General features: G+C 46.2%; 2 protein-coding genes across 3 annotated transcripts in view; one reads left to right on the top strand and one right to left on the bottom strand.

Annotated features, from left to right (window-relative positions):
- LOC115458404 (interferon-stimulated 20 kDa exonuclease-like 2) overlaps window positions 1–26,990 on the bottom strand; it is a 38,440-nt gene extending 11,450 nt beyond the window's left edge. The window contains exons 1-3 of one of the 2 annotated variants that reach the window (XM_030188346.1): window positions 26,883–26,990; window positions 22,986–23,170; window positions 20,428–20,523 (exon numbers count right to left, since the gene is read on the bottom strand). In XM_030188346.1, coding sequence (XP_030044206.1) covers window positions 20,428–20,523; window positions 22,986–23,168 — 279 coding nt within the window. In that variant the 5' untranslated portion in view covers window positions 23,169–23,170; window positions 26,883–26,990. Of the gene's footprint in view, window positions 1–12,995; window positions 13,191–18,991; window positions 19,083–20,427; window positions 20,524–22,985; window positions 23,171–26,882 lie in introns of those variants that run through there. The other variant, XR_003940052.1, reaches the window with a different exon arrangement.
- LOC115458403 (protein RRNAD1-like) lies at window positions 1,282–17,949 on the top strand. The gene is made up of 10 exons (XM_030188344.1): window positions 1,282–1,353; window positions 4,035–4,146; window positions 4,870–4,991; window positions 5,439–5,640; window positions 6,389–6,451; window positions 7,248–7,391; window positions 7,480–8,405; window positions 9,525–9,709; window positions 10,676–10,802; window positions 16,664–17,949. The coding sequence occupies exons 2-10, from the start codon at window positions 4,036–4,038 to the stop codon at window positions 16,686–16,688; spliced, it is 1,905 nt and encodes a 634-aa protein (XP_030044204.1). The 5' UTR covers window positions 1,282–1,353; window position 4,035; the 3' UTR covers window positions 16,689–17,949.
- Window positions 26,991–27,991: the final 1,001 nt, after the last annotated feature.

Below are 27,991 nucleotides of genomic sequence, written 5' to 3'. Positions count from 1 at the left end.
GTGGTCTTGCTGTTAGAACTGTCCTGGGTTCATTTCCCTACCCTTATCACTTTGCAGAATGATGAGACCCCACAGACCGAGATCAAGCAGTGCATTCCCTCCAGTCAGATTGTGTTTCCTCTGTAGCCTGGGTGCATAGGAGCCAACTTTTCAAAATTATTGGGGGTGCTAAGCCCAATGGAAATAACCCCTCCCTGGACACATACAAGGGTTTTTCTCAACATTGGGGGTGCTCAAGCACCCACAGAGTCGGCTGCAATGCCTCGGTGTCCTGGGTTATAATTTCGTTGCAGAAAAAGTGGGAGAGCGACCAAGGATGCCAGACACTGGAGGATGTTGAATAATAAACAGTTTTATTGATAAATTTGAAGTCTTCAAATTTATCAATAAAACTGTTTATTATTCAACTTCCTCCAGTTTCTGGCATCCTTGGTCGCTCTCCTACTTTTTCTGCAACATTGTCTTTACCGTGGGGTGTTTGAGTTCTCCGCTTTTCTGGCGGATTTTCTCCCTGGGTTATAATTTCACCATATAACCTACCCCCCACCCCCACCTTTTCAAAATTATTGGGGGTGCTAAGCCCAATGGAAATAACCCCTCCCTGGACACATACAAGGATTTTTCTCAACATTGGGGGTGCTCCAATGCCTCGGTGTCCTGGGTTATAATTTCACCATATAACCTACCCCCCCACCCCCACCTTTTCAACATTAAACCTGCTACCTCTCCTAAGGTGGAGGATTTAAGGATCCAAATGGTTGCTGGGTCTTTGCAAGAGCCTTGGTATGTGATGAAAGGGAGAGATCGGTTTAGAGTAAGGGGGTGGTGTGTGTGTGTGTGTGAAGGAGTGATCTCAGCGAGGAGGAGGAGGAGGGGGGTAGAGTATTAGACTGTAAGCTCTTCCAGCAGGGACTGTCTTTCTTCTCTGTTTGTGCAGCGCTGCGTACGCTTTGTGGCGCCAGTGTTCGAGAACGGAGGATGAGATGTCAGTGTGAAAGGAGAGGGGGGGTCTGAGGGGCATCACAATCTTGGGACAATGTGTGTGGGGGGGGGGAGGTAGGTACCCGTGGGGGGCACACACAGACCCAACACTCACCCAGGCCCGAAGCACCGGAAACCGCTGCTGGGGGGGAACAAGAGACGCCGGAAACCAAGGCTGGAGGAACTACAGAGAGATACCGGAAGCGCAGGCCCCGACACCGGAAGCAGCTGTTCAGCGGGCACCCAAGCAAGAAAAGGCGATTCGAGGGTCCCTCCCTAGCCCAGAAGGTCTCCCTAACCCGAGCAGATCGGAAGAATCAGAGGGACCAAAGCGCCCCTACAAGCAACCATAGAGACCAAGGGAGTGGGAAGGTCAGTCAGTGCTTCCGCCTAGCGACGCTCTAGCCCCCTCCGCGCAGACTCGCTCATCATGGGGACTGGTGCTGCTTCTTGGCTTTGCTTCTTTGAGAGCCTGTGACAAGTAGCATCAGGGCTTTTTTTGAGGGGGAACTTGGGGGTACTGAGTACCGGCACCTTTTCCATTGTCTGCTGAAATTGGCCCACGGTCCCCAAGTTTTAATGAAAGAGCTCAGGCTCTACCCACCAATTCTGCCTTGTCATAGATTCTGTGACTGGTTGCAGGGGTCTTGGCTATTGTGGGGTGGGTCCCTCAGTGATCACCTCATCCCTGAAGGGTGGCCTGACATTTGAGTACCTTTTCCATTGTCTGCTAAAATTGACCCACGGTCCCCAAGTTTTAATGAAAGAGCTCAGGCTCTACACACCAATTCTGCCTTGTCATAGATTCTGTGACTGGTTGCAGGGGTCTTGGCTATTGTGGGGTGGGTCCCTCAGTGATCACCCCACCCCTGAAGGGTGATCTGGCATTTGACTACCTTTTCCATTGTCTGCTAAAATTGACCCATGGTCCCTGAGTTTTAATGAAAGAGCTCAGGCTCTACACACCAATTCTGCCTTGTCATAGATTCTGTGACTGGTTGCAGGGGGCCTGGTTATTGTGCGGAGGGTCCCCCAGTAATCACCCCACCCCTGAAGGGTGATCTGGCATTTGAGTACCAGCACCTTTTCCATTGTCTGCTAAAATTGACCCATGGACCTCTAATGAAAGAGCTCAGGCTCTACACACCAATTCTGCCTTGTCTTAGATTCTGTGACTGGTTGCAGGGGGCCTGGCTATTGTGGGGTGGGTCCCTCAGTGATCACCTCATCCCTGAAGGGTGGCCTGACATTTGAGTACCAGCACCTTTTCCATTGTCTTCTAAAATTGACCCATGGATCCCAAGTTTTAATGAAAGAGCTCAGGCTCTACACACCAATTCTGCCTTGTCGTAGGTTCTGTGACTGCATGGTCCTTGCTATTGTGGGGTGGGTCCCTCAGTAATCACCCCACCCCTGAAGGGTGGCCTTGCATTTGAGTACCAGCACCTTTTCCATTGTCTGCTAAAATTGACCCATGGACCTCTAACGAAAGAGCTCAGGCTCTACACACCAATTCTGCCTTGTCATAGATTCTGTGACTGGTTGCAGGGGGCCTGGCCATTGTGGGGTGGGTCCCTTAGTGATCACCCTGTCCCTGAAGGGTGGCCTGGCATTTGAGTACCGGCACCTTTTCCATTGTCTGCTAAAATTGACCCATGGACCTCTAATGAAAGAGCTCAGGCTCTACACGCCAATTCTGCCTTGTCGTAGGTTCTGTGACTGGTCCTGGCTATTGTGGGGTGGGTCCCTTAGTGATCACCCCATCCCTGAAGGGTGGCCTGGCATTTGAGTACCTTTTCCATTGTCTTCTAAAATTGACCCACAGTCCCCAAGTTTTAATGAAAGAGCTCAGGCTCTACACACCAATTCTGCCTTGTCATAGATTCTGTGACTGGTTGCAGGGGTCTTGGCTATTGTGGGGTGGGTCCCTCAGTGATCACCTCATCCCTGAAGGGTGGCCTGACATTTGAGTACCAGCACCTTTTTTGCTAGAAGAAACACACTGAGTAGCATCAATGTTTGAACACAGTGACTGGGAAATCAAGAAATGGAGAAGTAAAAAGAGGACCAATCCCTATGCGTGTCTGGCCAATACTTGTTAATGAAACTTGGCCAAATCCTAGATCCAGGTGTGCTACTGGCTAGAGCCACATCCACCAGCAAGGAATTTTACAACTTGATGCTCAGCCTGAACCCCACCCCCCCTCCCCCATTTTCTTTGTTTCAAATCTGCTACCTGTTAATTGTGCAGAGCGTCCCTTGGCAGGGGCGTAACCATGGACAGGCCCAGCCTCTTCTGCCCGCTCTCCCCGTCTGCTGACTTTTACTGCCCTGAAGCGCTGTTCTCCCTCCAGCACCGGCGATTCCCATAGCCAGCCTTCTGCCAGCGCGCGTTGTCAGGGCCTCTTCTCAGGCGCGTCCCACCTTTGCGGAAAACAGGAAGTTGCAGAGTAGGCAGGATGCGCCTGAGAAGAGGCTCCGACGATGCGCACTGGCAGAAGGCTGGCTACGGGAATCGCCGGTGCTGGAGGGAGAACGGCGCTTCAGTTCAGTACAAATGATCAGAACTGACCATGTGCAGCGGGCTGTCTCGGGGGTGGGGGGGTAGCGGGTGGAGAGGAAATGCGGCGGCAGGCGGGGGGGGGGAGGTAGCGGGTGGGGAGGAAATGCGAGGCCTGTGCCCACCCAGTCCACCTCCAGGCCCGTCTAAAAATTGAACTCTGGCTACGCTACTGTCCCCTAGTCCTAAGACTGAAAGAGCAGCAGTTAATGGACCTCTGTGAACCTGGGCCCCTTATTTTGATGTGAGGATCCTAATGCAAGCCAGACGTTGAAGGGGTGCACTCAGTCTTTTACATTTATGAGGGTGTCAACATATGGTTTATTGCAGAAATAAGATATGTCCGGTACACTGTGGAAATGATAAATACTAATTGTAGAAAAGTGATAATTATGCCAATAATAAGACCACCTTATGCACAACATAATTGGCTGATGCCCTGGCTGTGACATCCAGCCCCCAAGTCTTATTTTATTTTTTTTTTGTTTGCTAGGATGACCAACTTCTCTTCTCAGCCTTTCTCCCTACAGCAGCAGAAGCAGCTGGCACTGAATATCACACGTGTCCTTTCGATCTACGGCTACATTACGGACTCCTACATCATCGTAAGTAGATTTCATAATAGAAGTTGCTCACATGTTAAAGCAGCATCATGCAGCCACTGCCCCTTCCTTTTTACACTAAGCTGAGCCTCAGCCAGTGGGTTGGGAGCACCATATGCCTTTGCACCTAGGATTATTTTGCTCCATGTTCATTCTTAGGAACATAGTAGGTGGACTCATAAATTATTTTCTGCTGCCATCTGGTCTGCACACTTACACCAGTCCGCATTGCTAATGATAATGATACATAGCAGCTGCAAAGCACTCGATCCAAGTTGAATTTTGACATTCCTTAGTGTCCTCACCAGACCAGTCCAGAACCTGCGGGTTGTGTCCTTGGAGTAGTGGGTGGTTGATGAAAACAACATCTGTAAAACTAAAATTAGCAGTTAAGATCTAATTTCAACGTTTTTCTCTTTCTCTACTGCCCTGAGTGGGTGAGCGTACACACTTTGGTAGCTGTTTAAATGATTACAAAGACTAGCAAGGTTGTTATGTAAACGTACAGCTTTCTAGGTTCCTATGGCTTCACTGGTTGATACCCAGTGACCAGCTGACACCAATCTGTTTGGCGTCTAGGAAGTTGTATTCTGTTGGAACCAGGCCAGCTATTTCCTGGCCTGCCATGGCGCTAGATTGTGTTTCTTTATCTGCCCTTGTTTTCTTGTATTCAAATTATGTTGTGGTACCATCACATAAACCACCATTATATGTTTTGTCCACCAGGAGTTTTTTACAGACGGTCTTTGGGATACTCTGCCTCAGTCTTGGCAGACAGTGCTGGCTGACCTCCCTTCTGCCCAATTAGCTGATTTGTTGCTGGAGACCGGGAACACAAAGGAAATCTGGTATGCAGAGTTTGATTTTTGTCCTGTCCTGAGCTCCAGTCATTTTTCTCTGGTTTCTTCTGTGCATCCTTCCTTCCAGGGCCAGAAATTGCAGCAATCAGCTGGAACCAAGAGAGCAGTGTGTACAACAATAGCTACTTCTTGTGCTATTCTTTAACCAGCCACATGGTGGTGTTATAGGAGAAATTGTCAGTGCACCCTTTACCTACTCTATCTTTGCCATATTGAGTTGCGTTAGCAGTAAGCCAAGCCCCACGAAATCACATGTAACTTTAATCTTGCGTTCCACCTCTCAGTTTGGTTTTAAGTGCTGCTTTTGCAGGGTAAAATGTCATTGTTTTCGTGACAGAGTCCAAATTAGGTAACATTATTAATGAGTAAGTGTTAACAGACACCCATGGCTTGTTCACTCAATTCCTCTTCATCTCCCACCTATCGCCCTCCTAGCTACAGGTCAGTGTGGCCCCTCTCCCTGCTGGCGTTTAAAGTCACAGCACACACGTTAGCTTTCCCCCGAGTAGCCAGAGAGGCGGGGAACGGTATGCTGGAAGAGTTCCGCCACAATCACTGCCAGAGCGCCATGCTTGAACCCCTCCTCCGGAGGCACGTGAAGCCCAAGAAACAACATGAGATTCGGCGGCTGGGGGAGGTGAGCTTGGCATTTTTCAAAAACAAACGGATATGAAAGAGCAGCTCCCAGCACTCGGAGTTCAGTTTGTAACTAAGATGCTAGGTGGGGTGGGGGGGGAGTGGATGAAGTTGGTAAATCTTGGAGGTTTGAAATCAAGACTACGCCCTTGTTTAAATTTGACATGACATTCAACCTTGCCACGTAATAATTCAGCAGAGTCCACGTTATATATGGCTGCAGGTTTTAGACGACAGAGAGAGATTTGATGATATACTTGGACCTTTCTCCGAGTGTTTTAACTGCTATTCACATGTGTGTTTTAGAGAATATTAGTGTTATTTTCTTGGGTACCTGTTTCATCAGCTAGATAATATTAGACAACTATTAATTTAGGTTAGGAAGTCCCCCTTCCTCCTCAAAGTGTGTCTGCCTTTTCTTATAAATATACGTCAGCTTGAAGACCACTTGATTATGAAGCATCAAAAATTGATGCCCAAAAAAATGAAATCCTGAGGCTAGATAGACCAGAATGTGCAGGGCTGTTTTCAACTGGGGTCTATGGCATTATACCAGGAGGTGAACTGGGCCGGCACTGGCTGGGCCTGTGTGTCTGTATTTTTAAAAGATGTTCCTAGGATACACTTGCTTTGGTTAGGGAAATAAAAGCCTCCACAGAGTTGCAAATTTATGACAAAGTCCCCATATGTTTGTGTTCCTTGAGGATCTGGAGAAGCGCTTTTTAATCTTTGCATCTCTCACTTTCCAGCTAGTAAAGAAGCTGAGCAATGTCACAGGTTGCGACTGCATTGTGGATGTTGGATCTGGCCAGGTACGATTTTCCGGCAGTTCCTTATAACGACCGTAGATCCGAGAGCTCCTTGCCTTCTGGTAACGCTGGCATCATGGAGCAAAGGTTTGCACATTATTCCGCCATCCCAAATTATAACAGCATGCAACTGAATCATTAGAAGACTTGGGTCTCTTAATTGATGACCACCTCTCCTCAGTGTTCTCACACAAATCGTGGCATCTGCTGGTTCTTCGTACGTAACAGCATTGTGCCTGGAATTGCTACGGTGTAGGTGTTACAAATAGCATGTGTCATTTGGTCTGTGCCGATCTTGTGTTGTAACTGATGCTATGGTTCTGTGCTTCACTATGATCTGCATGGCTCTGGGCGGGGAGGATCGGTGTTTTCTGATGCCACAGTATCTGGGAGTGTCGAGGACGTCATCAAGAGGGACACAATATATGTATAAAAACACGGATGTTTCTTTGTGGCCAGGGAGAAAATCTTTGGCTTCTTACGGCTCTGTGAGGTTATGTGAATAAATAGTGTCAATGATCTTTGGTGTGCATGGTATGACTTATAATTTTGGGTAATGCAGAAATATGTGCTCTCTTCTCCCCCCCCCCCCCCCCCCCAATCCCAGTAAATTATACTTTTCCATGGCACTCGTTGCACCTATGCGATGTATGTACACATTCATATATGTGTACACAAACACACCTGCGATACTTGAGATTACAAAAGGCACCAGATATAGGGCTGGTGCTGGGGGGAAATGTGATAAGTTTTGGCCTCTGGTCTCCTGCATGATAATTCTCTTTGAATTTTATCTAAGGGCCATCTCTCCCGGTTCCTGTCCTTCGGACTCGGTTTGTCCGTCACAGCTATGGAGGCAGATGAGCATCTGGTCACCATGGCCACCAAGTTCGACCAGCAGCTGGGGTTCGCCTTACAGAAAGAGAGAAAGAAGGCAATGGAGGTATGCGTTTAAATGTCCTTCTTGGGGATCAAGCCTTCGATCAGCAAGTGACTTTATGCATTAATTTTTGTTTGTTTGTTTTCTTTAGTGCCTCGGTGGAGATGGCAGCCACAGCCTTACCCTCCAGGTGCCAAGACATGTATGGGGGTGGGTGGACCCCAAAGCATCCTGGGAACACTTTATTATCCAATTATGCAAGGACCAGTCTTTAGAAACCCATACCTATTCAACAGCAATAACTAGCCCATCCCAGGTAGCCGGATTGGGCTCTATAACTCCAGGACAGCAGCGTCTTGCTTGTCAAGGTAGGACCTGTGCTACAGATGTAGAGAAGGACCTGCCAGCAGTGGCCAGTGAAACATCAGTAAGTAAAAGTCACAGTAAAACAACAGCGGAGCTTGAAGTAAATGGAAACAGACCAGCAAGTTCTTTAAACCAGGATGGACACAGGTCTTGGAATGGTCACAGCTGTCCAGACAATTCCAGGAATTCAGACATTAGAAGAACTTCTATGTTATCAAACTGTTACCATATAAAGCAGCCATGCCAGCCGGGACCTTATTTCTCCCCCGAGAGCAGGTTTGTGCTAACAGGACTACATGCTTGTGGTGACCTCAGTGTCGCCATGCTCCGCCATTTTGCAAGGTGTCCCAACATCGTGGGCATCACTTCGGTGGCCTGCTGCTACATGAAGATCAGCACCGCTGAGACGCCTGTTCCACCGGGTGTCCCGAGGCCCCGTCGCTTTCCTGAGCCTGCTCAATCCTCAGAGCCTGGCTACCCTATGAGCACCTGGCTGGCGCAGCTCCCCGGCCACCAGCTCTCTTACAAATCACGTGAAGTGGCCTGCCATGCCATCGAGGAGTACGCCGAACGCCTTCGGGGCAAGAGTACAGGCCTTCGGTCACACTGCTTTCGAGCTGTGTTGGAGACAGTGATTAGGGGGTTAGACCCATCCAAGAAGCGACTGGGTGTCCAGACGATAAAAAAGGCACATGAGCTTTCCTTTGAAGAGTAAGTGACTTTTCCTCTTCTGAAAATATGTGTTTCTCTCTTTCCCAAGTTCTTGTGCTCTTCTACTTGGGGGGAATCTCTCTCATAACTACCAGAATATGGCAGTATAGGATAATCGTCTAGCTTTGTTGGGCCAAGCTCTGTGGTGCTCTGCTTTTATCACAAGGTTTTTAAGCTTCCCCACCTTCTCTCCTAGTGTTACAGCATTTGCACTGTGGCTGATGGATCAGGAAGAAACTCACACTGGGTCATCATTTGGTTCATAGTGATGACAGCCGAGGTTTATGGTCAGCTGTGCATACCCTATGTTATGATTATATTTAAGGTAAATCTAAGCCGGTAGCTGTCCAAACTGTGTGCTTATGAAGATTTAAATAAGCAAAAGGAAAACTGGGCAATCAAACTTCATTTTTTTTTTCGGGGGTAGGTGCTTCTTAACATAAAATCATATTGTCAGCTCTGGTTCTCATATAATCCAGTTATCCCTGAAGCCTCTTACACTGTGTAACATTCATGAGACTGGGAGAGGAGTAAGGGGCTTCTGGTCACAAAAGAGCAAAATGAAGACATGGTGGTGGGTTTCCTGAACACGTAACAGTGCTTAAGTGAGGCTTGGATTCTCTCTGTGGCAGTGAAAACTATCATGTCAACTTACTAGAGGTAATCGGTGGCGGGGCTGGTGGTTGGGAGGCGGGGATAGTGCTGGGCAGACTTATACGGTCTGTGCCAGAGCCGGTGGTTGGGAGGCGGGGCTGGTGGTTGGGAGGCGGGGATAGTGCTGGCCAGACTTATACGGTCTGTGTCCCGAAAAGCACAGGTACAAATCAAAGTAGGGTATACACAAAAAGCAGCAAATATGAGTTATCTTGTTGGGCAGACTGGATGGACCGTGCAGGTCTTTTTCTGCCGTCATCTACTATGTTACTAGAGGTAATCTGAATTTTTGGAGAAGAGTTATGGAGTCCTAAAAGTTTATATACATCCTCCATCTCCAGATAATTCTTACATCAGTCCAGTAACATAATCCAGATTACTAGTGAAACAACACTGCAAGCCCCTGTGATGTCTGTCTGTGTAGCTTATCAGCCTTTGATGGGTGCTCTGGTTTCTCTCTCACAGGTACGCCCGTCAGGGGCTAGCCCGAGTGGGATTGGACCCCAACGTCCCTCTGGACAAGGCCTCGGTGGAGGCAATGCTTTCTCAGGAACAGAATGTGGTGGCATTTTTCAGTTTGGCTCTGCTGCTGGCTCCTTTAGTGGAAACAATCCTTCTGTTGGACAGAATGATATTTCTGCAGGAGAGCGGTCAGTATCCAGAGCCCTTCAACTCCAAAGTTTAAGACATGTATGGCAGGGACAATGTACTTAAATTTTCAGGTCATTTTCTAGGCGATGTTACATTAAAATCATCACTATATGTGGTGCTAGATAAGGTACGTCACATGGTTATAAAACCTCTGCCTTGAAAAATGTATGATCTTACTTTGAACCCAGAGCAGCAAGTGCTGTGTTCAAAGTTACGAAGCGTGATGATGGGAGGAGTGGGATCAGAACTGGGCTGCACAGGTTTTGCAGCTCTACTTTCACAAAGCGCAATGGTGGATTGGAATTTAGGTCCATAGAATTCACAAGTCTGTGCGGTTCCCTTCAAGCCACATTGGCAGAATCGTACTATGCTGGACTCAGCAACTGTCCTGTGCTGTCCCTATTATCAGTTGATTTTAAGATATTTATGAACAAAATTGTCATACCAAAGAACATAATCCAATCTCGAGTGCAATTCTATAACCTTTGATCTAAAATTTGACAACCATCAGGCCAATATTCAGCCCCAGCAGTCGACATCTTTTTAAACACCAGCCACAGTGGTCAAAAAAATCCAATTGATACCAGATACTGGGACTGGCTTTTCAGAGAGGCCTTTGTGCAGACCTGAAGCAGGAAAGATAACTCTGGAAAATTGGTTGCGAGTGTATTAAATTAGCGCAAGCAATGGACCTACTCCGTCCACCTGTCAGCTTTTATTTCTACATCTCTGAAGCGGTCCAGCTTGGAGGCCACCATGTGACAAATGAATCAGGAGGGCAAAAATACTGGTATTCCCAATGGGGCAATGCATCACAGAAAAAGATCCCAAGGGACACAATGGGAATAGACAGGTGTGGTGGTGGTGGTGGGGCATAAAAGCATATGCCCACAGCGAACCAGCGTTATGTTTAAAAAAAAAAAAAAAAAAAAAAAGTGAAAATTTTATTTGGTTTCCCCTGACAGGTTTTCATTGTGAGCTGCTTCCCCTCTTTGATCCCAAGCTCTCCCCCAGGAATCTGGTTCTGGTGGCTGCCAAACCCACCTCCTCCACCACCACCACCCTTACTACAGATGACCTTGGCACGCCAAGGTAAGAAGCTCCCTGGAATTTGCCTCTTCTGGTCCCAGAAGCTTGAAGCTCTCATCGTGGCTACCACTGCCATGGGTTGCAGGTATTTTTCTGAGACCCTCATCATTGCGAGCAGCCTTGCGTATTAGTACATAAGTATTGCCACACTGGGACAGACCAAAGGTCGATCAAGCCCAGCATCCTGTTTCCATCAGTGGCCAATCTAGGTCACAAGTACCTGGCAAGATCCCAAAACAGTACAGTACATTTTATGCTGCTTATCCCAGAAAAAAAGCAGTGGCTTTTCCCGCAAGTCATTTTAAAAATGGTCTATGAACGTTTCTTTTAGGAAGCCGTCCAAACCCTTTTTTTAAACCCTGCTAAGCTAACCACCTTTACCACATTCTCTGGCAACGAATTCCAGAGTTTAATTACACTTTGAGTGAAGAAATCTTTTCTCCAATTTGTTTTAATTTTACTACTTTGTAGCTTCATCGCATTCCCCCCTAGTCCTAGTATTTTTGGAAAGAGTAAACAAACGATTCACGTCTACCCGTTTCACTCCACTCATTATTTTATAGACCTCTATCATATCTCCCCCTCAACCGTCTTTTCTCCAAGCTGAAGCGCCCTAGCTGCTTCAACCTTTCCTCATAGGGAAGTCGTCCCATCCCCTTTATCATTTTCGTCGCCCTTCTGTGTACCTTTTCTAATTCCACTATATCTTCCTACACAGAAATAAAGGTTTCAATTTACACAGCATACGCATCTTGAAGTACACATTCCAAATTAAAGCTTACACGTGGGTTGTAAATGAGAATACAGAGTCTAACAAAATTCCCAAATGTTTCACTTGTATATATGTCTGAACAATTACTCCTAACAAGGACAGGTTAATAGGCATAGTAACAGATGAATCATAACTTCTGTTTTTGCAATATTCAGTTGTATTGATTTTGAGTCATCCGTTGAAGAACAGCATCCAAAGTTCTTTTATCCAAAATATAAAGGAACCAGGCACTGTCATGTGCCCAGCTCCTACAGTGACACCTGGTGGCCAGAGGCAGCCTCTGGAGGGAGACACCATAGGGACGATTCTAGGCAGTGGTGTGCTGGAGCGGGCTCTCGCGAGATCCGTTTGTTAAGTTTTTAAGAATTTTGGGAGCCGGTTGTTAAAGTAGGCCTCCCCATGGCTACTTTAACAACTGACTCCCAAAATGTGGGCTTGGGCCCCCTCTTGGATTCTCTTTTACTTTGCTGGCAGTGATGCTGGCCCCACCAGTCAAGTAAGTAGACTGCTGCTGCTCCCTGCTCCTCGTTTCTGACTCTGAGCATCAGGCTGGGACTTTTCATGCAAGCGCAAGAAGGTTCCATCATGCTGCTCAGAGCAAGAAACAAGCAGCAGAGAATGGTGGCAGTCCATTTATTGGCTGGTGGGGCTCGGCAAAGGTATGCCTAGCGTGCCCGCACAAGGGTGGGGAGAGAGAGGCATATATTCCCCCCTCCCCCCAAATTTCAGGGCCGGCTATGCCCGGAGAGAGAGCCCATTGTTAAAAATTTACCAGCACACCCGATTCTAGGTGCCCCAGGGCCGCATGGTAAGCGCCTATGTTTGGTTAATACAGAATGCTGGTGTAACCTAATATCGACATGCTCATAGCAGGGATGTGTGTAAATGCCAGTGTTCTGTAAATTATGCAGACAAGTGGGAGCCCTGCCTGCGTCCCATCTCTGTGTACACACCCTTGCAAGCACTTAGCCTGATGGCTATTATTCTAAATCGACCCAGTCCGGTTTTCAGGGGATCCACAACAGATTTGCATTCATGGCCTCCTTGCTCATCTTGTGGATATCCTTAAAACCTGACTGGCTGGGTATGCCCCGAGGACTGGGTTCAGAAGCACAATTCTAAACATTTTTGTGTGTATAAAATGTGGGCACCTGGGTACTAGATTTGTCTTTCATCTGTGTGGCTCCTGGCTAGGAGGGAGCGCGAGGTGTTTATTACAAAGCAAAATTTCCTGGGTAACCTAGTGGCTAGATCCCAATTGAACGTAAACCCAAAGAAAGCAGAAGGAAATGCGTAGGCCATAAAAAAAGTAATTTATTTAAGTTACAGAGGTGCTCTTTTAATGATTAAGAAGTCCTATCTATATTTACAAAACCACAGGCAGCTGGTGCCCTGACAGTCCCAAGCTACAGCCGGAAGGGTACCTGCTTAATATTCGTGGAAATACTTGATCCCCAAGCTGCAGAAACACGCCCACTCCATTCAGTACCAAAATGACTTCTTGGGTCTGCGGGTTTCCACTATTCCCATCTTCTCCATAATTTCCTCTTCAAAGGTTTTCAAGGATGGCTTGTAGGTCTTCTCTATGGTGTCATCCACCGATGTGTCTTTTGGTCCATCTTTAGGAGGGGGGGAATATTTACAAGTAATTAGATTATGGATCATTTTTGTTCAGAGCTGCAGTTTAGGACATAGAAATGTGTCACCTGGGTATGAAGTCAAGGAATCAATTTGAAAGAGAGAACTTGTAAACTAGAGCACAGGGCCTTTTTTTTTTTTTTAACTGCTAAAAAATGTACACAGCACTGTACACAAACACATACGAAGCATTCTTTCTCTGCCTGTATCCAACAGTTTGCTAAAACCTGTTATTTCTTTCTTTATAACATCACCAAAATTTGCCCCTTCCTTTCTGAGCACACTGCCAAAACCCTTATCCATACTCTTATCACCTCACGCTTAGATCACTACAAATTGCTTCTCACAGGTCTCCAACTAAACCATCTTTCCCCTTCAATCTGTTCAAAATTCTGCTGCATGATTTATCTTCCACCAGTGTCACTACACTCCCATAACCCCTCTCTTCAAGTCACTTCAATGGCTCCCTGTCTTCCCATACAGAATTCAAATTCCTCTCTCCGATTTACATGTGCATTCATTCTGCAGCTCCTCGGCATCTCTCCCTACACTCCATCCCTCAGGTCAATCAGTGGTTCCCAAACCTGGTCCTAGAGACCCCCCAGCCAGTCAGGTTTTCAAGATATTCACAATGAATATTCATGAAAGAGATCTGTATGCAAATCTTTCATGCATATTCATTGCGGAAATGAATATGCATGAGAGAGATTTGCATACCAAGGCGGTATCCGTAGCCTTATCCTCCACTGCCAATTCCAGGCGCCATGCCTTCCATCTTACGGCACCTAGAATAGACTTCCTGAGTCAATACATTATGTTCCATCTCTGACACTAGTCTAGGCTAAAGGCCCACCTTTTTGAGGCTACTTTTAACCCTTAACCTTGTATTCACCTGTTTTAATATTCATAATAAATGAAACTCCATAATCTCTTAATTGTCTGGTTTGTCTGTAATGAATAGATTGTAAGCTCTGTCAAGTGTCGATAGAGAAGTCAAAGATGACTCCAAGGTTACAAGCTAAGGAGACAGGCTGGATTAGAGTGTTATCCACCAAAATAGTGAACGAGGGAAGAAGAGAGGTAGGGTTAGGGGGGAAAATGATAAGTTCAGACTTGAGTCATGCTTAGTTTCAAAAGGTGGTGGGACATTCAGGCAGCAATGTCAGAGAATCAGGGTAAGCCATGGGCCTGGATTTCTGGTGAAATTAGCATAAAGATGATACCGAAAACCATGGGATAAGATCAGAGCAGTAAGGGAATTACAGAGAGACAAGAAAATAATTCCCAAGACACAGCCCTGAGGTACACTGACTGACAACAGGATAGCAGTGGAGGAAGATCTACCACAGCATACACTAAAAGTGCGATGAGTACAATAAGAAATCTCGTTAACAACGTAATTATATCTAAACCAACCACTTACTGATACCTCTGAATTGATTATATTAATCATATTATCATTTCTGATCATTATATTTTACTGCTTCTTAGTATGAGTTTGTAAATCATTCTACAGACATATCTTCCTCAATTGTTGTATAATAATACTAGCAAAAAAGCCCCGTTTCTGATGTAAATGAAACGGGGGCTAGCAAGGTTTTCTTCTGTGTGCATGTCCCTGCCCTCTGCCCTCTCTCCCTTCCCCTCTCGGAGTCGAGTCCTTCAGTGTTAAGTTTCCTGCTGTGCTGTGCTTGTGTTACAGAGATAGTGAGGGCTTCTGCCCTCTCTCCCCTCCCCCCCCCCTGAGTCCTTCACTGTTACAGAGAGAGCGATTTGATTCCGTGCTTTGCTGTGTTTTCCTTCACTGTGTTACAGAGAGAGCGAGGGCGGGGCAGACACTCATGGGGAAACCGGATATCTCTCCCCCTTCACACTTCCGGCTGGAGGCTTCATTTAGAACGTTGGTAGTGCCTTTTATATATAGAGATGTTAAATTAGAACAAACCTCTTACTATGTTCATAATTATATCTTTTGCAATACAATGTAAGCCACATTGAGCCTGCAAATATGTAGGATAATGTGGAGTACAAATGCAGCAAATAAATAAATAAAATAAGAGGAAAACCAAGACAGAACAGAGCCTCAAACTCCAAGTGAGGCCAGCGTATCAAAGATTAGGTGGTGATCAACAGTCAAAAGCAGAAGAGAGATCAGGAAGGATGAAGATAGAATAGAAGCCTTTGCATCTGGCCAGGCACATGTCACTGGAGACCTTCACAAGGGTTGTTTCTGTAGAATGTAGAGGGCGAAAGCTGGATTGTAGTGGATCAAGAATTAGCTTGAGATGAAAGAAAATCAAGACAGTGGCAGTGAACGGCATGTTTAAGTAGCTTGGATAAAGAAAGGGAGGAGGGAGACGGAGCAATAGTTGGAAGGGCAGGTAGGGTCCAATGAAGGCCCTTTAAGGAGTGGTATAACTACAGCACGTTTGAAGGCATCAGGAACAACTGCAGAGGAAAGTGAAAGATTGAAGATAAGACGGATAGAAGGGATGATAGTCAGAGAGACAGTGCTGAGTATATGGATGGGAACAGGTAGCGAGTTTGGAGTCTGTGATTTTAGAAAAAGGTGGCAGGGGGTTGAAGGAAGACTGGGGGAATCAAGTGGGGGAAGGGGAGATGAAGGTGACGCGGTGGAGAACTCAATTAACTTTGTGAAGCTTGTCATGGAAGTTCTCGGCCACAGTCTGGGTAGAAAGTGAAGGGAGGAATGGAGGTGGGAGGCATTTTGAGGAGGGAGTTCAATGTGGCAAAGAGATGGAGAGGCTTGGATGCAAGAGTTTAACAAGTGTCAGAGCAGACTGGAAGGTCAGCAAGGATTTGAAATGGAAGAAGTCAGCATGGACACAAGTTTTTAGCCAAAGGCTAAACACAGGAATGTAGGTAGCATACCCTGGAGGTTAGCCAAGGCTGGGGTTTGGTATGCCTTACAGAACAGGGCAAGGGAGGAGAGAGAATGTCCAGAACAGATGAAAAAATTGTATTATAGGAAGAGACAACTCATTGACAGACTTGGATGAGATTGAGGGGGATTAAATATGAAACATCAGATGATGATCAGAGAGAGAAGAACTGAGATAGAGAAATGAGAGAGTGCAGCACAGCTAAAGATTGAATGAGGATGTTAAAGCGAGAAACTTACAGGCACATAAGGGTCAGCGTGGTCGTGAACGTGAATGTTAAAGTTCCTGAGAAAGATGGAAAGCCAGGAGTCGAAATTGGCAAGAAAGGGACATCGGGGAGTCAATAAATGACCACTACCTGGAGAAGCAGATGGGAGGGGACCTACAGGAAAGTGAGACTAGCAGCTCAACACCACCACTGCAGCCAATGAAGTGAGATGTGTGGAGTAAAGATAACGACAGAGGGGCAGAAACTGAAGCAGGGCAAGTCTCAGAACATGCATCTACAACCTAACTATGTCCATAACATGTTTCTCTATATTTGTGTCTAGGTCAACAGATAATTGTCGGAGATGATGTTCCCTGGTCACCTGTTCCCCTAATTAAAGTGAGGATGGCTTCGCTCAGTACACCACCGTAGACGCTGACTGCATTTTTTGAATAACTACAGCTCTGAGACTGACCGGTGCTGTGTATGCTGATGGAGCTGTAAATAATAGTCCGTCTTCCGCTGTAGGCTTGCTTACAGCTGAATGCCACCCAAGGGAAATTAGAGGGAGGTCCTTCGCGAGATGACCCTTTTGGCTTCCACTGACTGGGATTACTTTGTTTTTCCAATAATTATGTTCCTGTTATTTTATACCTAAATCTGTTGTAAATTATTGGGCAATGCACACTGCAATTACAAAAATAACCTCGACACAAAGTGGCTGCTTCAGCTTCTACAGATCTAGCTCACTGTTATACTAGGAGAAACTGGAGCGTATTATTTAGGGGGAGGAGGCGGCCGGTTATCTGTGGGTCTTCGGGGCTAAGTAAGGAGCGTCACAGACCTTCCTACCGCAGCACGCAGGTGGACCATCACTTGCTGGTATGTATGTAGGTGTCTACATACATAGACCACTATATTTATCACAGAAATTACAACAAAAATCAAATCTGGATTAGATCTGGGCCAATAATTTCAAACTGAAACTAAACAGAGAAAAAAAAAAACTAAATTTCTAATACTAACAAATCCTCACCATCCAGTACAAATCGTTTTGTCACTGATAACATAATCTACCCTTTAGAAACCACCATAAAAATTCTAGGTGTAATAATTGATAATCGTTTCAACCTCAGATACTTAAAATAGTATCCGTTACCTTCAATTCACTATGGAAACTAAAAATACTGAGACCATACTTTCCAAGCTCAATTTTTAGATCTGTAACTCAATCTAAATTTGACTACTTTAATGCCATTTATGCAAGATTAAAAATGTCACTACGGACACTCCAACGTGACCCCTTGATTGTTAAAGTTACACTGGCTTCCAATAAACGCAAGTATAATTGTTAAGTCTACTATATTATTCTCATTAATTGCACTGTACTATCATGAACTTTGAATGTATATTTAATGTAATGTAATCTGAACTTGTCAGTTTAATGTGAGCCACACTGAACCTGCTCTGGATAACGTGGGATACAAATATCATAAATAAATACTCTGAAACACACTAGTTTCTTTTCTTTCTATTTCCCCCCACACTCCCCTGCCAGTTCCTCCACCATCAGCCTATGACCACTACTACTACTACCGAACATGTATACCCTGGAGGAAAGGAGGAACAGACAGTCAAATATTTGAAAGGTATTAATCTGCAAACGAACCTTTTCCGGAGATGGGAAGGCAGTAGAACGAGAGGACATGAAATGAGATTGAAGGGGGGCAGATTCAAGAAAAATGTCAGGAAGTATTTTTTCACGGAGAGGGTGGTGGATGCTTGGAATGCCCTCCCACGGGAGGTGGTGGACATGAAAACGGTAACGGAATTCAAACGTGCGTGGGATAAACAAAGAATCCTGTTCAGAAGGAAGGGATCCTCAGAAGCTTAGCCGAAATTGGGTGGTGGAGCCGGAGGGGGGAAGGGGGGGTTGGTGGTGGGGAGGCAAAGATAGTGGTGGGCAGACTTATACGGTCTGTGCCAGAGCCGGTGGTGGGAGGCGGGACTGGTGGTTGGGAGGCGGGGAATAGTGCTGGGCAGACTTATACGGTCTGTGCCAGAGCCGGTGGTGGGAGGCAGGGCTGGTGGTTGGGAGGAGGGGATAGTGCTGGCCAGACTTATACGGTCTGTGCCCTGAAAAGGACAGGTACAAATCAAGGTAAGGTATACACATGAGTTTATCTTGTTGGGCAGACTGGATGGACCGTGCGGGTCTTTTTCTGCCGTCATCTACTATGTTACCATTCCCTCTCCCTCCACCATCAGCCCATCCCCAACCCTCTCTCTCCCTTTAAGAGCCCATATTCCTCTCCCTCCAAGAGCTCATCTCCACCACTCTCCCTTCTTCCACAATCAGCCAATCGTCCCCCAATCTCACTCTCTCCATCTCCCACCATCCATCAGAGGGAAAAGTACAAAATTTCCCCTTTACCTCATTCTTAAACCCTTTCACCCTTGCTCAGGGGTTGTCAGCATGGAAAAAGCAAGAGAAGAACTGAGGTGGAGAAATGAGAGAGTGAGCACTTAGAGAAGAGAAAGCAGATGGCCCCAGAGTAGGGGCAGATGGGAAGAGTGTGTGTTTTGGTGGGGTTCTCCAGTAAACCTTTTTTGGGGGCAATGGGGGTGTTTTATCAGCGTTTATTGGTTAAAACCTCAAACAACACATCACCTTTCCACTGCTCGGGGATGATGCCATCCACTCTCTGGAACAAGGGTTTAGGGATTATCCTGCCAGTCCGTGTCGACACCCTGACCTTCTCACCCTCCTCTGTGTAGCGCCATTCCACCTCTGTGGGCTTCCTGGGTTGAACAGAAATTCCCACAATCTTTCAGTTTGCTTTCAAATTTCCAGGACATTCACTTGAACAGCTAGATGAACACTAGAATGGGGATGTGCAGCCAAGTTTCAGTTTCCACCCCCCCCCCCCCCCCCCCGAGATCAAGGAGGGGCACAAAATGCTTTTGCATTACAGACAGTGCTTAAGATATTTACACAACAACTTTCAGAGCTATTAGCCTACAGCTGGGGTAATGCATGGCATGCTAATAATTGCTTCAGGACTTTTGATTTGTTAAATATTTTGAATTGTTGTTTTATTTGTTTTTAGATTGTGTATGCAGTTATGCAATCAGCTGAGAATGATGGCTCAAGTACAATAAAACATTTTTAAATAACTAAATAATAAAAAAAAAATTATGGTCATATTCAAAAAGCACTCAGATGTTTGGCACGGAGGGCCCATCATGCTTGTTTGCCTAGGGTTAATCCTGCCTTTTTGGCACCGTGCCAAACATTGTAAGAGCTTTAGCGCCTATAATTGGAATTTACACACGCGTCTTTAAAAGATGTAAATTTCCATGCAGATCCGGAAAGGGGGAGGGGCACGGGTGGTTCTAGATTTCGTGCACAGAAACAGCAGAGAGAAAATCCCGCAGTCCACTATGATCAAATCCTCCATTATTCCCCCCTCCCCCTCAATATGTTTTCCTCATTTAAAAGTAGTACAAAAAAAGTGAGGAGAACGAATGAGGATACCAAAAAATGTATTTATTCATATAAAAAAAGGTAGATGATGACCCGACACGGCCGTGTTTCGGCCCAAAGGCCTGCCTCAGGGGTCTTTTACAACCTAAACATAACAATGGAACAAATAAAACAAAACACTGTAAATGATTATATTGTATATGATAAAATGGCAAATAACCAACAAGTCCGTGAGGGTTTGTACCTCCTTTTTTTGTGGCTTCCTCATTTAAAAGACACTCTTTTACTAAAAAGTTGAAGCAAGGTTGGACCATCTTGGCATGCCTGAGATGTGTTCTGGTAGCTATGAGACTGCAACAGAAGAATCCACAAATACAAATTCCACAATGCCCTGGGATAGGTCAAAACACCAGGAGTAGCCAAAGTTTCCCTCTGATAGCCATGCGGGTGCCTGTGTATTCCTTTCGTGTCCCCAGTCACATGCTGCAACCCAGGCACACCCTTCTATACAGGAGAACTACACAAACGGTCTGATTTCTCAAGCCGTAGGGGCAGAACCGACAAACTGAACCCATACTTGGCAAATAGCAGTGAGCGGCTCCGCTTCACGCTCTCCTTACCGTATTTAAGCCTCCCAGAACGACCCAGTTGCGGGCTTCGATAATCTGGACAATCTTCCCTTGCTTTCCCTTGTCTTTCCCAATCAGGATTTCTACCTGAAAAAAACAAGAGGTCAAATGTCACTGCAGAATCAGTGATGCCAAGTCCATGCTGAGGGAACCGCTTGTGTCAATCAGCCCTGCGCAGGCATAAAACACTTTGACCTGTACAGAGCCAATATCGGGGCAAATCACCTGAAGAAACGTTTTTAGGGTTTTTTTGACATAATAGCCTTACATGGGCCTCACTGTTCTACGACTATAAATGTGCTGCTAGGTGAATGAAATACAATAATCACAGGAAAGAAGGAACATATTCAATAACCACATGCCACACTGGGAAAAGACCAAGGGTCCATCGTGCCCAGCATCCTGTCCCTGACAGCGGCCAATCCAGGCCAAGGGCACCTGGCAAGCTTCCCAAACGTACAAACATTCTATACAATCAAGCCATTGTGACATCACTAATGAGGTTGGCTCTTATTGGTGGAATGAGCCACTATGACATCACAATAGGTTAAATCACTGCTCTATGTAATAAAAGTGAGCCAAGTAGAGGACATAAGTACATAAGTAATGCCATACTGGGAAAAGACCAAGAGCCCAGCATCCTGTCCACGACAGCAGCCAATCCAGGCCAAGGGCACCTGGCAAGCTTCCCAAACGTACAAACATTCTATACATGTTATTCCTGTATATTCAAAGAGAGAGAGAGAGACAGAAAGAGAATGACGCAGCCTGTTACAGATGTACTTATCGGCAAAATATGCAATTGCTGTGTTCTAGAAGCAGCTTACTGGACCTTGTTTGAAGGATGCAAAAGACTTACAGATAGATGAGAACACTGCTATGATTCTAATGCTGAAGAATGGGCATTAGAATATAACCTAGAGAGAATCCACATGAGAACTCAATAGATCCCACGAGGCGTAAAGTGAAAAATAAAAAAGGTGGGAATACAAGCCAGGCTATCCAAAGATTGGGACCAAACTGTAGTTAACATAATCAGTGTTTAATCATTTTCAAACAAATAATAGTAAAACAATCACACATTAAAAGTGACTCGACACAACGTGTTTCGGCCAGGATAGGCCTACATCAGAAGTCTTGTAATCAAGGTCAACAATGAATTAAAAACAAACAAAAAAATAAAACAGAAACAAAAAGGAAAGGGGAAGGAACAAGGAAGGAAGCAAACAGGGATGAGATGAAAGGTGCTACAGATCACTAATTAGCTAAATCAAAGGTAAAAAGCAATTTTATTAGTCAGACTCGACACATCCGCATTTTGGCGCAGGTGCAGCAGTCTTTAAAAAAACAGTATCCTTGGTAATGCAAATACCAATAGAGTAAAATATATCAACAGTGTAATCCCAGAGAATAACACCTGGCGACTACTATTTCTATCCTTGGGATCTCTGATCGTTTCCTGAGGGTCCTCTAGATCAGCGCTTCTCAACCCAGTCCCATCAGGTTTTCAGGATATCCACAATGACTATGCATGAGACATACCAAGGAGGCAGTGCATGCAAATCACAACACTAGTGAGCTCAATAGACTAAAATGGAACAAATATCCCAGGAACTGCCAAGAGTTAAAACAGCTGTTTATCGCAAAATAAACACTGTCCACAGACTGAACAGCCTATTCAGTCTGCTCATATATATTGCAGTCTGAATAGGCCATTTTAGCTGTAATCCACTGTCATTCACTATCCTATATAATAAAACGCACCTCCAACAATCTGAAGCTGACTGCATGGCTGAGGCATTCCTGCTCTCTGTATCCATCTCCTGAATTGACATCACGTACTTCCGGGTTCGTCACAAGCAGAAGTGACCAACCACACGAGGTTTCTCGGCTTCAGAATGTTGGAGGTGCATTCTATTAAATAGGATTGGTCAGTTCCTTGAAGCACAGCCAGAGCTCAGCGTCCTGCACAGTAACGCTCAGACACCAGAGAGAGAGGGGGGGGGGGGCTTGACACAAGAGAGAGGGAGAGAGGGGGGCCTGACATCAGAAAGGGGGGGGGAGGTATCTCTGTCACACACACACTCTCTCTCACAGTCAATGTCTTTCTATCTTTCACTCTCACACACTCTATGTCTCACACTGTATCACATTCACTCTCTATGTGTCACACAGTCACTCACACACTCTCTTGGTCTCATACACTCAGTGTCTGTGTCTCACACACACACTCTCTCTTGCACACACTGTATGTGTGTGAAACACACTCTCTCTCACACACTGTGTCTCACATACACACTTGCACACACTCTCTCTCACAGACACACTCGCACCCAGGCTCACTCTCTCTCTCACACACACACACATTCACTCTCTCTCTCTCTCACAGTCACTCTCACATACACACTCCAAGGAAAACCTTGCTAGCGCCCGTTTCATTTGTGTCAGAAACGGGCCTTTTTTTACTAGTATTACAATGTTTCCAGTGATCATGAGATTTCTGGCACGTGTGGTAGCTCACGTGCCCCTGCTATTCCTGCACCACTCACTGTATCGCCACGAAACACCTTCCAGTCATCCTCGCTTAGGGGCTCCACAAACACTTTTCTGCGTTTAATCCCAGGTGGATTTCTCTTCTTAGCTGCCGTGGTCCAGGGCCGGTTCATGCCATAACGATAATCAGGAGGCAGCTTGGGCTTAGCTGTCATGGCAAGAAGCATGGTAAGACGCATGACTGCAACAGAAAATGATAAATTGCCATCTGTACTGATGTTCTATCGTTTCAATATCCTCCATCCCTCAACCCCATGGGTCAACCACCCTTTGCTAGGGTAAAGTAGGGTGAGGTTCTTGTTCAGATTCTTAGAACTACTGTCCAGAAAACTACCTGTTTTATGAAGGTATCATTGGCACCCATGTGCTTTTGAAATCAGCTGTCAGAACTATCCTTAATAGCACTCAGATTCTGTCATACAGATTGATACCTGCTCCAAAGAAGGTGTAAATCTGTGTGTACTCATGAGGACTTATTTACCGCCTAGAGTATGGCATAGTATACTACTTACAATGTCAACACAATATATAATAAAACATTTTAATAGACAGCATAAGGTGTAAATAAAGATAGAACATGTGGAGGGGCATAATCGAACAGCGCCAGCCAAATAAATAGCTGGCCGGCGCCATAAGTGGGCGGGGCCAACCGTATTATCGAAAAAGATGGCCGGCCATCTTTTCCTTCGATAATAAGGTTGGCGCCGGCTACATCTCAACATTTAGGTCAAATGTTGAGATCACCGGGTTTAGAGATGGCCAGCTTCGGTTGTCGGCCATAATGGAAACCGGGCCCAGCCATCTCAAACCCGGCAAAATGGAAGCCTTTTGGTCATGGGAAGAGCCAGCATTTGTAGTGCACTGGCCCCCCTGACATGCCAGGACACCAACCGGGCACCCTAGGGCACAAATTGCTCCCAGGTGCATACCTCCCTTACCTTGGGTACTGAGCCCCCAAAAACCCACTACCCACAACTCTATACCACTACCATAGCCCTAAGGGGTGAAGGGGGCACCTACATGTGGGTACAGTAGGTTTTGGGAGGTTTTGGAGGGCTCAACATTTACCACCACAAGTGGGGGGGGGGGGGGGGGGTTGGGCCTGGGTCCACCTGCCTGAAGTGCACTGCACCCACTAAATACTGCTCCAGGGACCTGCATACTGCTGTCAGGGAGCTCGGTATGACATTTCAGGGTGGGAGGGGGTTAGTGACCACTGGGGGAGTAAGGGGAGGTGATCCCCGATTCCCTCCAGTGGTCATCTGGTCAATTGGCACACTTTTTTGACACTTGGTCCTAAAAATAAATGGATCAAGTGCAGCCATCGAAATGCTCATCCAAGCCGGCCATCTTTTTTCCATTATCAGGGGCAGCCGGCCATCTCGTAACCACGCCCCCGCCCCACCCCTATCCCGCCTTCTGTACCCTGCCTTGAGGTTTGGCTGGCTCCGCGACGGAAAGCAGTTGGCGCCAGCCAAAATCGGCTTTCGATTTGGCCAGGTTCAGGAGATCGCCGGCCATCTCCCGATTTGTGTCGGAAGATGGCCGGCGATCTTTTTCGAAAATAAGCTAGATAGACAAGATAGAGTAAGAAAATAAGGAACTAGCAAATGAGGTTAAAAAAGGAGCTCAAACATGATCTTGGCTAGGGTAAGAGTGGGTGAACATCTCCTGCTATAGTATGTGCAGCTTGTATGTGTGAGAGAGAAACTAGCAAGTTAGTAACTTCCATTAAAGGGGCCTGGTTGAAGAGCCAACATTTACTTGCTTCCTGAAGTAGAGATAGTGTTAAGCGGAGCATTTCAGGGAGTGCATTCCAGAGTGTGGGGGCTACTCCAGAGAATGCTCTCTTGCAGGTATCACATTGTATGATGTCATTTGGAGATGGTGTGGTTATGAGATAACCTATGGGCTGGATTCAGCAAATGGCTGAAAAAATGGCACTGAACGCTATTCTATAATGGGCATTCCAGGTTGGGTGCACGTAGTGCTGGGATCTGCGCTCAACATTGGGCATGAGGAGTTACACCAACTGAATCCAGTTATAAATCCAAGCGTATTAGGACTAGGGGGCATACAATGAAGCTACAAAGTAGTATATTTAAAACAAATCGGATACAAGTTTTCTTCACTCACCATGTAATTAAACTCTAGAATTCATTGCCAGAGAATGTAGTAAAAGCAGTTAGTTTAACTGGGTTTAAAAATGGTTTGGATGGCTTCCTAAAGGAAAAATGGGAGAAAATCCACTGCTTATTTCTAAATAAACAACCTAAAATGTATTGTACTTTTAGGGCTCTTGCCTGGTACTTGTGACCTTGATTGGCCACTGACCCCCCCAGAACATGATTCTGTGCACCTACATGTCAGTACAGTCCATATAAATAGACATTTAGTTTATTCACACCAAAGCAGCTTTCATCAACTGCCAAATGTGGCTGCAACACAATCACAGAAAACCCCATAGGGACAGCTGATTTATGTTTAGGTTGGGGTATCAGTTACAGGCCAACATCCATCCACAAATAACCTCTGATTTTAAGTCCGCCAGGGTCGTTACGTTCATATGAGCCCTCTCCCCAAGTCACTTCACTGGCTTCCTATCTGTTTCCGCATACAGTTCAAACTCCTCTTATTGACCTATAAGTGCATTCACTCTGCAGCTCCTCAGTACTTCTCCACTCTCATCTCTCCCTACATTCCTCCCCGGGAACTCCGTTCACTGGGTAAATCTCTCTTATCTGCACCCTTCTCCTCCGCTGCTAACTCCAGACTCCGTTCCTTTTATCTTGCTGCACCATATGCCTGGAATAGACTTCCTGAGCCAGTACGTCAAGCTCCATCTCTGGCCATCTTCAAATCTAAGCTAAAAGCCCACCTTTTTGATGCTGCTTTTAACTCCTAACCCTTACTCACTTGTTCAGAAGCCTTATTTTATCATCCTAACTTTAATATTCCCTTATTTGTCCTGTTTGTCTGTCCTAATTAGATTGTAAGCTCTCCTCTGTCGAGCAGGGACTCTCTTTTCATGTTCTGGTGTACAGCGCTGCGTACGTTTAGTAGCGCTATAGAAATGATAGTAATAGGAAGGAAAGGCCTATCGAGTGTGGGATAAATAGGACAAGGAAGGTTGGATCAACAACCAACAGTTCTGCAGCCATCACTGCCAAAAGCCTACAAGAGCCAGCTTTCAGCAAGTGGTAGGAGCGTTCAGATAGTAACATAGCAGATGACGGCAGAAAAAGACCTGCACGGCCCATCTAGTCTGCCCAACAAGTTAAACTCATATTCATACCTTACCTTGATTTGTATCTGCCATTTTCAGGGCACAGACCGTAGAAGTCTGCCCAGCACTAGCCCCGCCTCCCAATCTCGGCTAAGCTTCTGAGGATCCTATCAATGGGGCAAGGCGTCCCATAGCTAAAAGTGTCACATCATGTAGGTGCAGTGCGTTTTTTCTAGCAAAAAAGGTTCCGGTATTCAAATGCTAGGCCACCCTTCAGGGGTGGGGTAATCACTGAGGAACTCACCCCACAATAGCCAGACCCCTTGCAACCATTCACAGAATCTATGACAAGGCAGAGTTGGTCTGTAGAGCCTGAGCCTTTTCATTAAAGCTTGGGGTCAATTTTAGCAGATAATGGAAAAGGTGCCGGTACTCAGTACCCCCGAGTACCCCCTCAAAAAAAAAGCCCTGTGTAGATGTACAGGGCATGCTGTGCCCAGCCTGGAGGAAATGGGGGAACTAGTGCAGACTAGATGGACCGCGCAGGTCTTTTTCTGCCGTCATCTACTGTGTTACTATGTATTTGTTTGCCCAGACTGGTGCAAAGTGAGCTGAACGCGCGTTCCGGTACCGCTCCCTCCCGGTCAAGCCACCCACAACTCCGCACCTTTCTCTCTTCTCCGGTCGCTATCCCGTCCCTTTTAATCTAGCGTCCTCCTCCTGCTGGCTTCTGCCTTGCCGGAAACAGGAAGTTGCGTCAGAGGAGAGCGAGACAGCCGCCGGCGGCCGCGCGACTCGTCGCGAGCGCCGTCGAGGGGCTGGTGGGCGGCGCTCTCCTGTCTTCACTTGCGAACCGCACGGGGGTGGGGCTTGAGGGAACTGGGGTTCTCCAGAACGTCCCGCCCCTTCAATAATTCGGCGCAGTCTCAGTTGCTCCCTCTGCCCGCGGGCTGATACACGCACTCGCATACGGACCAGCATGAGGTCACTTGATTATCACATCTATGTCGATGACGATTGCATGGTGCACTATGTGGACTTTTGTCAATTGACTCCATTTTTTAATGGATTATACCAGAGACCCCCCCACCCCCCATATCAAGTTCAAGTATAGTAACATAGTAGATGACGGCAGAAAAAGACCTGCACGGTCCATCCAGTCTGCCCAACAAGATAACTCATATGTGCTACTTTTTGTGTATACCCTACTTTGATTTGTACCTGTGCCATGGTGGTCTAGTGACCTCGGGCAGGAAAGAGCCCCCTCTTCCCTGCCCGGCGCACCTGGTGTGTGGTGGTCATTAATTAAAAGGTCAATTGACTCCATTTTTAATGGATTATATCAGAGACCCCCCTCCCCCATTTCAAGTTCAAGTTGGTGTGTGGTCATCAATTGACTCATTTTGGGGGGGGGTGGATTACTCCATCAACTTCAAGTTGGTGTGTGCTCATCAATTGACTCATTTGGGGGGGAGGGTTGGATTACTCTATCAAGTTCAAATTGGTGTGTGGTCATTAATTAAAAGGTCAATTGACTCATTTTGGGGGGGGGGTGGATTACTCCAACTTCAAGTTGGTGTGTGCTCATCAATTGACTCATTTTTTTTTTGGGGGGGGGGGTGGATTACCCCATCAAGTTAAGTGTGTGGTCATCAATTGACTTTTTTTTGGGGGGTGGGGTTGGATTACTCCAAATTCAAGTTAGTGTATGGTCATTCATTAAAAAGGTCAATTGACTCATTTTGGGGGGGGGGGTGGATTACCCCATCAAGTTAG

This window comes from Microcaecilia unicolor, chromosome 14, assembly GCF_901765095.1.
Source record: "Microcaecilia unicolor chromosome 14, aMicUni1.1, whole genome shotgun sequence".
Lineage (NCBI taxonomy): Eukaryota > Metazoa > Chordata > Amphibia > Gymnophiona > Siphonopidae > Microcaecilia > Microcaecilia unicolor.
This window is presented reverse-complemented; position numbering and strand designations above follow the sequence as displayed.